Below are 13,478 nucleotides of genomic sequence, written 5' to 3'. Positions count from 1 at the left end.
TATTTCAGTCACGAAGGTGATTCTTGTAGTCCAGACCACATCTTGCCCGAGAAGACAATTTGCCGAACAAAATATTCAAATGTTCAACTATTGTCTTTAAATGAAGCAAGCAAACTGGAATTTAATTACTTTTTACTGCCAACTTGCTGTCAATGTTTTTACTATGAATAATATTTAAATTACTTTATTAAAACACTTTAATGTAAAACTTCTTTGTCTTTAAATACATTGGAAATATATCCTAGGCCGCTTAGTATGGTTACTCGATGAAGCGGAACATTAACTTATAATTGTTTAAAATTGTCTCTTTCAACTCATAGAATTGCTGTGAAAAGTTACTATTGTGAAGAAAACTTTTTCATATTTTTTTTTAAATAAATTCTACAAAACTTATGCACCTACCCACCAAATAAATGATTGGTGTGAAGGATGCGCTAATGATCAATATTTGCCGATGTTTGACCAATGTTTGCTTCAATGTATTTGTGTTTCGACGATTCACCTGCAAAATTTTCTAAGTGATTGTCTGAACATTTGCAGTACATAATACATACCTATATTGTACGTACACATTGATTAAAAAAAAATGTTAAAAAATATAAAATACGTGTGTCGCTTGTTTCGTTTAAATTTTTAAAGATTTGACTAAAGTTCCAATTTCTACATTCTTTCAACCAAGACAGAATGATTCCAAGATTTTTAACAATCTTATAAACTTTTATATAAAATTGTATGAAAGAAATACAAAAGAATATCTAGCTTCAATTAAAGTTTTAAAAATAATTAAAACTATTTTCTATTACAAAATTTACCCTCATCGACATATTTTGCAAGACAGAAATACTCCCCTTTCCATATGTTTTCAGGCCTCATGGCACGTTAAGTTGTTATTGTATAGCATAGGAGTACAAAAGTAAAATTATTTATTTATCGTATATATGGGATTCTTCTTTGTGCGTTCTATGTATATGTAAGTGGACACTGTTATCGTTTTACTGAAAAAAATAGTTTGTGATAGTTTCGTACAATTGGCACATGCTTGAGAGTAGGTAGGTATATAATTTTTTGAAGAGCCTTTAGTGTCATCGAAGTCAGCCCCTCCACTTTTACCTGTTGGCCGGGTTTTAAGCCAGTTACAACTTTTCCGTGTTTGCGACAAGATCACTTCATCAGTCTGTGCACAAACAGTGAAACGTAGAGACTATGCGAAAAAGATCTTTATCCAAGATCACGTTTGCGATATTTTACAATGCAATAGTGAATCAGTGGGAATTTTCACGAAAAGTGTAATTGTGAGCAATAAAAAGACCATCTATTGTGAAATTAAACGTACAAACGACGAAAAAAACCTGGACTTTATAGAAAACAATCAAATTATGATTAACATGCAATTTCATCGGATTATTTTCTTTGGACTTTTTATGGTAATTAATCTATCAGTTTTCTACCTGCATTTTCATATTCATGGAATAAATTGTGCCAAAGTCGCTTAATGATATACACTTTCTGCTACTAATAACATAAAAGCTTATACTTGCTGTTTTTTTTTTCTCATTTGTAAGTTTCACTTGTGTGACAGTTTTCGGCCAATCATTTTTCCAAAAATGTGTACCGCCAATCCACCTCAAGGTTAAAACTATACAATTGCAAGCTTCAGTTTAAATAACTTATGCACACTGCTATACGTGAAACCAGTTTTATATGCGCGAGCTTTTTGAAAACCGATAAATTTGTTGACATTTCAAATGACTTTTTTTTACCTAAAATATTTCATACAGAAAAAAGTTTCACCCACAGGATGTCTTATTTGTAGAATTATTTAGAGAGCAAAAATTCAGAAGTATAATAGTAACTGTAAATTAGTCTCTCAAGCCAAAGTGTTATGATGTCTCTGGCTCAGGTAAGAAAGAAAATTGTGACTTTTGTATATTTTAACCGAAATCCACAAGACGCCAGTGTTGAATTGGTTATTGGCTAGGAGATGTGAGTCTATGCAAAATAAAGCGGCGGCTTTATCTTTTAAATATTATATTTCGTAAAACCAGTAAAATTCAATTATTTTTAAATGATAGCGTTTGAATTAATTAAAAACTGGTTTTATTCGTATTTAAACGTCGGTAACGTTCTAGTGATATCATTAAAATATAGTTTAGATTTTTAGAACCATTAAATGAAATAAATTCTTTTATGGAATTTTATGTTTTTAGTTCAAAATCGTTTAAAAACTATTTATTTGGTGCCCTAAGTAATCAGTTAATGACGAGATCTTTCAAGGAATATTTCATTCATTTAATTTTTCGGATTAGGAATACGTCTTTAGAAAACCATGATTTCCAAAGATTCGGCATAATAAAAAGTTAGGCTAGTTAATGTACTTTGAAAAATTAGAAAAAAAATATTTAAGGCGGTTTCAAGGTAAAACATGGATTTCAAAGAAAAAGGTACAATGGAACGAAAAGTTCTCAATTCCACAAATTAATTACAACTTTACCTCCCACAGCAAAAGTATTTTAATTTCTAATTAATCTTGATATTCTGAGAAATAAAATTAATTCACCTTTGCTACCGCCCCCTTTTGCTTTGTTTCCGTTATTATTTTATTGAAAAAAAAAATGGAAAATAACTAATGCGAAGCAGAATTATCTAACCTAGCTCGAACTTGATTTAAAAACTCTCTTAATAAATTCCATGGTAAACTCTGTGATTATAACACACGCCCTTTAGGCCATAGTTTTGTCATTTCACCTCTTTGCTTTTCTTTACATAATCTATTCGATCGTCCTTGTGATTTCTCACATGTGCTGAACATATCAGAAGCGAAATTAAAATTGTAAAAAAAAAAGAAGAACAGCAAAAAGAAGAACAAAAACCTCATTCATAATGCAATAATTTTACTTCCTAACTCATTACAAAAACTGTACCTACAATGAAATATTCAAAATTTATGTAGAATGTCTAGAAAAATATTATTGATTCATAGTTTTTAGGTATTTACGGTTTATTTTGAAGAAAATATTTTCTTTTTAAATAATTTGAAGATCAATACAGAAAACTTAGAGCAGGAAAATTCTGAACTGCCGCCTTTAGTATACAGCTGCTCACATCTCTCAACCACTTGTTGTTATAAAAATTAATTCTTAAGATTATTACTTCTTGCTTTACTTCTATAAATGTTTGACATCTTTTAAAAAAAAAGTCTGATTTAGATTTATCTGCGTCTCTGATATAAATAAAAAAAATCTTTTCAAAAAAAGTACAAAAAACCAAATAAGAAAACATGCAATGTGTATTTTTATGATACCCCGACTATATGTGATGTTGTGAAAATCAACTTGCGTATGAATACAAAATTATTTCAGATGAACTGCGAGAACACGTTTAAAATAAATATATCTCGTTTTTTTCTGCCTCCAAATTGTCACTTATATGACTCATAGTATATCAAGTAATATATATAAATACACTATCAATCTAACACAAGAGATGGGAAAAAGAGAAAAAATAGAAATAAACTATTTTATGGGAGATCGTTATATTTTACAACCACGTGGATGAATTTATAATTTTGTACTTAGGTAATGGCGTCAGTAATGGTAATATCTCACTTTTATATCAGAGACAAAATTATTATGATCACTGCGTGAGAATTAATTTGCAAAATCTCTAGTTTAATAAAAGTAACATACTATATGTAGTCAAAATTAAGATGTCAAAATGTCAAGATGTTCAGAAGATATTGTTGTAACACTATTATGACAAGGAAAATATAACTACATTTTTTTATTAAAAGCTCAAAGCTCAAAACATATAATTAAGACCATATTTTAGAATTTTTTTATTTCATAACAATTTCTCTCACAAAAAAGTCGCTATATCCACTTTGAAGCCAGTTTTCCTTAATTTTTTTCTGAGTGAGTCATAATATAAAGACAATAATTTGCAGTAAGCAAAATATTATATACAGAAGAGTTTTTTTTACACAAACAGTCAAATTCCATGAAAAAAATTCTCTTCATTAACTGAATGCTTTTGTAAAAAAAAAAGTCATACCTGTTTAAGATATGCAAATGAATTATTAAAATGTATAACACGAGTCTTCTAATTGCAGATTAGTGTTTCAGGAACCCCGTGGACATTACGGAGATCGGTATCTTTTGTGACAAGGCAAGCCTATATTAGTGGTACAACAGACGGTTATGAGAAAAAATCTGCAGCAAGTGCGAATGATAGAATGGTATTTTTGGATAGTGATGAGGACACATCAAATGCTTCGGCCGAAGAAAATGACACAGTTGCAACAAGAATAGGAACATCACCACGAAGAACTCGCCCAAGAAGACCGCCAAGTACAAATTATACGGAAGCACTTGTATATAGGGATGAAAATGGTGAGCTAAAATACAAACAAGGTCCATCATATCAATTGAACACTCATGGAATAAGCACAATAAAGCCAGAGTCCTCCTCTGCAACGCGAGGTAAGCGAGGTAATTACCTGAATTTTGTATTTAGGCATGAAAACCATAATGCATAAGGCCAATATATTGTCGAATGGGACTGTAAATTGTATATAAATATGGTAATATGGTACTCATCAGTTCATTCAACCAATTATCACATCTTGTGTTGTAGGGGTGTGCGGGGCAAACTGGTGAATTTTCAATTATATCGCTTTGTCTTCTGGTTGGGTGCTCCATTCCAAAATTTTGTAAAAGATTTTCAGATTTTACATAATATTGATCATATCAAAGTAAATGATTTTGATCATTTTCATTTCGCTAACTATTATACAAATAATTATGCTGAATTACTCTGTTAGGCTCACGAATTTATGATTGAAAACAATAGATACTAAGGGGGAATGGCACGGTGTGCACGTTGTACGTGTACAATTCGAAATAAAAATTATTTAAAAAAAATTATTCTCTACATTCAAAAGTTTGTATGGAGTCTAATTTGTTTAAGCCATCTCCTCTTTTTTATTAATTAAGTGAGAGTTTTAAAAAGAAGTGATGATAAAAAGTTATTAATTATTTTCAAGAATTCTATTGCAAATACTTTTGGGTTTTTCAAGGTCATAAACAAATTAACTTAATATGGTAAAGAAAAAAAACTAGTTTGTTTTTAGCCAGTATGTATACGTTTTTATTTATAATTTTAGTTTATGAAGAACCTTAATTACTTTTTAAACCGGTACTATGTTGTTAATTTTTAATCAAATAATAATTTAATGATAGTCGTTATAATTTAATACCATGTTGCCCCACTTTTCCCTACTGCTGATGAAAGCTGTAAAAAATCTTTGTACAATGCTTCGTTTGTGTGTTACCAGTATTACCTTAAATCCTTCCTTGCTTTATCCCTAAATGTTACGTCACTGGATTTTTGTTATTTAAATATGCCTAGATGCTAATTTGGGTTAATTAATCTGGCTTACTAGTTCAACGTTCATTTATACATTTTCGTTTTTTTTTTCTCTAAAATTTAAATAAACACATGATAATGCTGCCTATGATGTTTTCAGATAAAATATACTTCCCTGGAGAGAGAGAAAGTAGTGATCCAATGTCGAATATCCAAAAGCCGGACTGTGCAAAGGACTCAACATTTTGCGTTGAGGACAAAAACTACCCAAAATCCCATATTGAATCACTCTTGGAGAAAAATTACAAGCAATATGCGGAATTTGTGACCGAAGATTATATTACTGCCGACCTAACACAGAGGAATGATATACCGGGTGAAGAGAGTCTCTGTGAAAGCTACGAAAACAAGGTGTATCCCACGTCGGGGGTGAATAGAGATAATAAATGGTTGTACATAATAAATCAAAGCAATTTCACGCAGGGTGTTAGAATTGAGGAGTGCAGGTAAGAATCTTAAAGAGAGCGAAAAAAAAACATCTTTCTATACTTTTACCCCCAATATATGTTTGGCATTTCAGAAGAAAAGGTCAACCTTGTTCATTGGCCTCACTCTTCCCACCAACTTATGTCTCGGAGTGTAAACAGAAATTTCAGTATCGTCAGTTACTTGCTCTAGATGAAAGAGGTGAAATCATCAAGGATTTCTTCAGGTTGCCATCATGCTGTAAATGCTACGTCCGACAGGGATAGGAGTTATTCATTTTATTAAAATTGTGATATATACCATGTTTAAACAAGAAAAAATCTAGTGATATTGAAGCACCAAGACGCACAATTCGAGTACATAACACTAAAATTAAATCTAATATCTATAAGCAGAACAAAATTTAATAATAAAAAACAAAAATTTTCGGGTGTTAACTAATAAGAAATAATCTAATTTATTTCAATTTATTATTTGTAAAGTGTTAAGTGCATTTACAATAATTGTATATTTTTCTTCAAGAGAAAAAAAATGTTTAAAAATAAGAAATCTGTTGATTTAGATAATGTTGGATTAAAAATCATTAAATCAAATTTGATGAAAAATATTTTTCTCCCTAAAAAATTGGATGACACTGTCCATTTTTTTTATTTTCCTTATTATCTTCTAGCAAAAGATGAAAGAAAAAAAAAACAGGTTTAACTCTTTAATTGCTTTATTTTGACATTGAAGCTCTATTTTAGACTGTGATAATATATTTTCAAACAGGAAGGTACTATTTTGGATCACCCTCTGGGTATACATAAAAATATCTAACAATAATATTTTAGGGAATGAACAGCCCAGATATGTACAACGGTCACTATATGCTAATTTAAATTAATTAATTAGACATATTAAAAACTTACGCCGGCGAAGTATCGCTGAATTAATGGAAATTTCAAATGTATTGAATAGCAGAATTTCGGTTGTGACACCTTGAAGTCGATATTGCAGATTTCAAGTTTCTTTTATGCCTTTCTCACCATGTTTCACAAATTGCCATTCAAAAAATATCCGTTACTGATTTTCTTAATTTTCACAGATTTTTTGTGTTTTTCTTAATTAAAAAAGTTTCTTTTTTCTTAAATTACATGATATAAAAAATCCATAATTTGGTAATATTTATTCTATTTTGGGGAAATGTATATTTTATAATTTTTTATGCATTTTTGAAACAAATTTTAGTGAATGATTTTCAAATCATTTTAATAATATTTTCCCCAAAAAGACGTTATTTTCGGGAATTCAATGTAATATTGTATAATTTTATATCTTAATGTACCACTATTTTTTTTATTTTACCTATTTCTAAATAGCAGTATTAAAGGTATATTTATTCCTGACTATTATCACCGAGCACCCTCTCGGATCACCGAAGTAGTGTTGTCTCCGCACATGAACAGGGTGTCTGGAAAAGTAGTACAAATGTAAGTGAGTCAATAGTAAGTATTTTTTCTCTCTTCCGCTCAATTTACCGGCAATATTGGTGTTTTGCCGACAGCCTTCCTCCTCGAACTGATGTATGTTGTGCAAGTGTTGACACGCTGTAGCTGTGAGGTTTCGTCGATTCCTACAGGGAAAAAAATAGATATATAAGTTGTTGTTGGCAAATCATGTGAATAAATGATACTATTAATCACTCAATTCAATAAATATAGAGAGCATAATGTAAAACTGTATACATGTAAAGAAGACTAATAAATAACACGACCTAAAGAAGCTCACATCCTCAGAGACAATAAAGTCAGCCGTAACATTTGTGTAATGAATTGTAAAGCATGTTGTCTTCCAGCAAATGCAATATGTATAATGTGTGTAAGTTCTCTACCTCTTGATGCTGAAGGAGCAAAGAAGAAAAAAAAGTAATTACTATAAAATGAGATGTATACGCGGGTATATAACATAAATTTTTAATTTTCAGATGCTCCTCTAGCGAGTTGCACAAAAAATTTAAAAGGTAAACACCTTTAAAAGTTTAATTGAAAGAAAATTGAGCGTGCTAAAAAGTTTTAATCCTTGTAAAATTTTCATTCAATTTTGAGGGGAGACAACATTATCGGATGTACGTGTACATACACAGTAAGTCACTTTAGTCCTCTCTTATGTAATACCATAACATCCCAATTATGTATGTTGCACAAATACTGTTGAAATTGCACATCATAGTATTACCAAGTTCTTTGAGGCTTAGAGTTTCAATCGCTACACAATTCCCTTGTGACACATAATGTTGCCTTATTGCCAGCTAAAAAGCTCTGTGACTGCGTACATTGCATATTCAGCTTAAGTTCTTTAGGCGATGAAATATTAGAAAATATTTCTCTGCTTAACCTTTCATCCCCCCTCACTATGCTTTCCCCAACGTGCACAACAATTCCCTTTTCGAGAAAATATCTTACATCCATGTATATAGCAATACGCAATATAGCAACACAACTATGTGCATGGAATATATTGGAACTTTTAACTCGGTTTTAGGGGGAATTTCTTGATAAATGAAGCAAACATCAATAAAAAAAGAACCAAAACGAAATAATTGACCTCTCAGTCTCAAATAGTAAATTAAATTTGATAAATTTTTTCCAGTGCCAAAAAATCAACAACATAAAAGCACACACGGACTAAAAGCAATTTATATTCTGTGGTTAAATGTCCCACTTTGTGTTTTCGTGTATAACCATATTATGTGGATATGTATGTATATTTTCTAAAACCAAAACTTCTTCTTCCAAAAATGTTATTTATGTTGTGGTGTTGAGAACTAAATTTGTTTACTAATTAAGCGCATGGGAATAATTAAAGTAAGTACGCATACCTATACATATGACTAAATTAAGTGCTATTTTGGTGCCATTTCTGTTAAACAAGTTAAACTAGTATAATGATAATCGAATAATGTAATTTGTTCGCACTCAGCAAATAACCAATCTAACTTGATGTACCTTTTGTGCGATAAATATCTTATACGCAAGCAGGATTGCGGTTGGAATTGAATTTGTGAACACTCAAAGCATCTCTCACTGTGTTGTAGAACACCATGGAAACTTACGAGCGTTATCTGGCTTACTAAACAGTGATTCAAAGAAAATTTATAACTTTCCTCACTACACCTTCAGGGACTATAACTTTCGAAAAAGGGATTTTCTGAAGAGGACAATTTCTCAAAATGCATGTGCATCGCATAAAGCAAGTTGGATTCTTTATATAGATATCTACATTAAGTAGTGAATGTTTTATATAGGTACCAATATCATATTCTTAAAAAGGATATTGATAAATAAATTGGATACTTTACATTTTACCTTATATAGCTTGATACTCTTTAATTTTTTTAGTATCACTCACAAGAATAGCGGAAGCATCAATGGCAAAGCATACACCAAACCTTTTTCATGCTATTTTTCATGGGGATGTCTTATATGGTATAAGCCCTTTAAGAAATATCAACATTATATGATATATTACATTCATCCTTATCCTGTTGACACTTTGTAAATATTCCATCTATGAGGAAATTCAAGAGATTCTCAATAAGAGCAAACCACAGAATATATCCGTCAGTATCATCCGTGTTTGAATGAGTCGTTGTACTATACGATAAATTTTATATTAAACTAAATATGTATTACATATCCTGGAATCTACCTCTTTTAGATCTCACAATATGATGCTATAAGCATTATGTTCCATTAAAGAATTCTTAAGATTTTACATGTTCTTCTAGCACAATTTTATTGGACTTAATCCCCTTTGCGACTCGTGTTATTACATGATTTGTTGAAAGCTTAAAAAGTTTAAAGTTTCTTGCGTGGATTGTTATTAAATCTTTTATAAATTTGTAAAGCCAGAGTTCTGGTGAAATGGGTACGTGACCAGAATGAAATTATACGCAATGAAAGTGCGAGGAATGCTTTTTACTATCACAAGAACCCCAAGGAGAAAATAATAGACAATGAGGAACAAAAACCGAAGGTCTAACAGGCTTCGACATTTTCAAGATAGAGAATGATTTAATATTTATTGTAGGAAAAGGACCAAACTTGGTTTCTAACCGGAAAAGCTCCCACACACACCCATTTTCAAGATTTCCTCAAAATGAAACCCAAATTCATTAAACTTTCTTGCCAATATCAAATTTATTCACCCTCTCTTTGGCAACTAAAACATTCCATTGGCCCATTGAATTAATTCTTTTTTTTGCGACACGAATCAAAATTTTCCTTGTCTACATGTCTTGTCTATTACTTAAGATGCTACATTATATAAAATTTCCTTATTCACAATGATGTTTCACTTGAAATGCAAAACTTTTGCAATATGGTACTAACATGTGGAGAATGTTGACCATTGTAACCCTCAAAACACTCTTTTGTAATGTCATAATCGAGTGAAGATGTACAATCTTCAAGATATGTATCTACACAGCTAAAGAAATTGGATTAGAGCCACTTTATATTTTTATACATACATACGTGCAATAGGGAAACGGTTGAGATACAACTTTCACTTCGACCTTTAATCCGGATATATATAACCCGTTGTATTATATTCTACCTAGTAGAGAGGATATCAGGACAATGGTTCAAAAGAATTTTGCGAACTTGATTTTACTTTGTAATTTCTAGTAATTGTATGGATTCGGTTCAAAGACATACAATTTGAAGAGCTTCTAGTAGACGAAGCTCACAAAGAAAATTGAATTTCACAAGAATTTTGCATAGTAATTATAATAAAAAAGGTTTTTTTAGAAAGACTTACAAGGTCTTTAAAGTGTCATCCCTTTTTAAAGATCCCTGAGGAAAATAAAGTGTCTATCATATTATTTCCACAACTGTATGTGGAGTGGAATGAGTTTGATGAAATGTAATTAAGCTTCCTGTACGTATTCAAAACGTATTTCATGGAAATTAATGAATTTCACTGAGAGTTTATCCATTACATCTCATATTTAAGGTAAATTAACCTCGAGTTATTTAGAATGTATATTTTTTGTAGATACAGACTAGCCTTAATTTTTCTCCCACCCACATGCTATTTTTTTTATAAATTGCGAAATGAGATTAAAGTATGATCATAATTAAAAATGAAGAGAGGGTGGCGATAGGTCAATCGGTTAACGCTCCGATTTGATCATACCCAATATCGCTACGAAGCGGGTTCGATTCCCTGCTGGGTAGATTTTCTACCTTTCCTTGGCCAAGCGTTTCCTAATACCGGTTTCCTTCCAATTCCTCTCTTTCGCACAAAAAATGTGTGCACAGAGCAGTGCACACACACAAAAAATAAAATCACGAAAAATTTCAATCACACAAAAATCAAAGTGGGGATTCAATAGAACCCCACTCCACACAAAAACTGCGGGCGATATGAATACAAGCCCCATAAAATCCAAACCCTTTACCCTTTTAAAAATGAAGAGAACTCGAAAGAAAAAGTTTCCTAGAACCAAAAGTGTTAACTGGTGGTTGCCGTAATTAATTAGTAATATAAACTTTTTTATACGGCAATATTAATGGTTTATCTGATTAAGTGGGACGTAAAGTTTAATTTGAAATCTTCGAAAGCTTTCAATTTTTTGTATCCTCCCAAAAACTTTTAATATTAAACTCGAGGGCGGTCAGGATGACATGGACCATCTTAAAGGAATTTATTTTGTATTTGATTTCGTCCATGTCCTGTCCATCTCGGTATTAAGTTATGAAAAGGTGAAAACTCTCAAACCGAACTATTCAAAAAAAAACTCTACATCCCCCTTACCTTAATAGTATACGCACAATCCAATTTCTAAACATGAAAATCAAGAAGGAACATACAGAAAAAAATTGAAATATAATAAAAAAAATTAATTTAAATTTTGAAAACTAAATTTTAAGAGATTTGGTGCATAATTTGCAACGGAACAGGAAGAAGAAAATAAATTGACATTGTTGTGTAAAGTGGCACCTAAAGCGGATACGGGTCTTCCTCGTGAGACCACCACCGGTTCCATTTAAATTGTCGATCATCTCACCAGTGAGAGCTAGACCGCCAACCCCGATGCTACCACCACGTCCCCGGACGCACTGTCGGACACACCAACAGCGCCTAATTAGGGGAATATCGTGGAGAACCTTGATGAAGCCCAGCCGGAACCTCTCGTTCATGTAGCAATAAATAATGGGGTTACAGCAGCTGTGGGCCATAGCCAGCCAGTGACATCCGAACCAGAAATAAGGGAGTAAATGCCACGATTGGACTTTCTCATCGTAGAGGAGTAGCTTAAAAAAGGAAATTGGAGTTAAAAGCTGAAAATTATTGCACCACATATGTACGTGTACTTATTTTTTCTATATATAACTGAATGAACAAGATATATGAGAATTAGGGGGCGTACACTGTAAAAAAGTATATTTTATTTCGATCCTCTTTGATATCGTGAAAATCGATTCGCCAAATTGGGTAATTGTCAATTTCTCTTTTACTCCTTTCTCTCTAGGGAGTCCCACCCACATATGTATGTAGGTTATATACGAAATGCGACAAAAGTCATACGGTAACTAACATAAATCAAGTGGTAATGTCTCAATTCTGCGTTTAATTGGGGAAATATTCCAATTCGATTAAACATTGAAAATTACGTAACTCATAAATACGTCATATCACAAAATTAACAAAGTGTGGAAAACCGATAATTTTTTTCAGATACCCAATTAATTTGGGAATCCATAGGCATAAACATTTTTTTATCATTATTACATTGATTACTGATATGAGACCAAAAAAGTTCATTTGCAAAATGTAATCAAAAATGTAGTACATAATATATATTTAAAATGTTCAACTAATATGTAATTTTTGGTTCAAACAAAAAAAATCTTTTTTGTAAAATAATTGTTAATCAAGTGGAATCATGAAGTAAAAACTTACCCCTAAAATATTGAAGGGAAGCCAACACACTGTAAACACTATAACGACTGTTACCATCATTTTGATCATCTGCAAAAAAATAAATAGAAATTATATGTTAGGTACCTATATTACACATTTCAAGTTATCGACATACTTTTATGTGAATAATATGTTGTACATAAGTAATATATACATATTGTAGATATGGTACATTATGTGAGTAATTTTTTTTTATATGTTAGAGAAGAGAATGAAATTAATGTCAAACACAGACAAAAGTTTTCAATTCCCTGTCCAGTCAGCAAAATAATCCTTCCGTGACTTCAAAAACAATCATCACAATGTGAATCTAATAGACAAAATATATTGGCTCTCACTCATATCAATTTATTTATTTTATTTCATCACGTGCATCACATGTTTTTTTTATACATTTTATGTTGTTGGGAAAACTTTTAAAATTTTTTTTATACTTTCTAGTCAAAATATAATGATATGTTTTTATGCACAACCAAGTTGGCAGATATGTTTTTTTGTATTACTCCATAACTATGTATATGTATTGTTGATTGACGATAATGTAAAAATTCTGTTCTTGACTGCGAAGTTTATGTATTTTGATATCCAAAAGAAATGTCTTTGTATGTAAATCAGAAATTCCTTGACTTTGATTTTCAGGAAACATTTTTTGGTCAACA

General features: G+C 31.2%; 2 protein-coding genes across 5 annotated transcripts in view; one reads left to right on the top strand and one right to left on the bottom strand.

The window, feature by feature from the left end:
* The first annotated feature begins 1,037 nt into the window (after positions 1-1,037).
* On the top strand, positions 1,038-6,443 carry LOC129785881 (protein spaetzle). 3 transcript variants are annotated; one of them, XM_055820545.1, is made up of 4 exons: positions 1,038-1,424; positions 4,109-4,487; positions 5,525-5,870; positions 5,945-6,443. In XM_055820545.1, the coding sequence occupies exons 1-4, from the start codon at positions 1,377-1,379 to the stop codon at positions 6,114-6,116; spliced, it is 945 nt and encodes a 314-aa protein (XP_055676520.1). In that variant the 5' UTR covers positions 1,038-1,376; the 3' UTR covers positions 6,117-6,443. The 3 variants fall into 3 exon arrangements, with proteins under 3 accessions (XP_055676520.1, XP_055676519.1, XP_055676521.1); XM_055820544.1 differs by having other exon boundaries at positions 1,096-1,424; positions 4,109-4,478; XM_055820546.1 differs by having other exon boundaries at positions 1,105-1,424; positions 4,109-4,388.
* Positions 6,444-6,547: 104 nt separating this feature from the next.
* The window catches only part of LOC129785851 (RYamide receptor), a 39,631-nt gene continuing 32,700 nt past the window's right edge, over positions 6,548-13,478 (bottom strand). Inside the window, exons 6-9 of one of the 2 annotated variants that reach the window (XM_055820496.1) lie at positions 12,799-12,867; positions 11,836-12,149; positions 7,368-7,462; positions 6,548-7,300 (exon numbers count right to left, since the gene is read on the bottom strand). In XM_055820496.1, the coding sequence (XP_055676471.1) occupies positions 7,242-7,300; positions 7,368-7,462; positions 11,836-12,149; positions 12,799-12,867 (537 nt within the window). In that variant the 3' untranslated portion in view covers positions 6,548-7,241. The remainder of the gene's footprint in view (positions 7,301-7,367; positions 7,463-11,835; positions 12,150-12,798; positions 12,868-13,478) is intronic. The other variant, XM_055820497.1, reaches the window with a different exon arrangement.

This window comes from Lutzomyia longipalpis, chromosome 1 (assembly GCF_024334085.1).
Source record: "Lutzomyia longipalpis isolate SR_M1_2022 chromosome 1, ASM2433408v1".
Classification (NCBI taxonomy): domain Eukaryota; kingdom Metazoa; phylum Arthropoda; class Insecta; order Diptera; family Psychodidae; genus Lutzomyia; species Lutzomyia longipalpis.
This window is presented reverse-complemented; position numbering and strand designations above follow the sequence as displayed.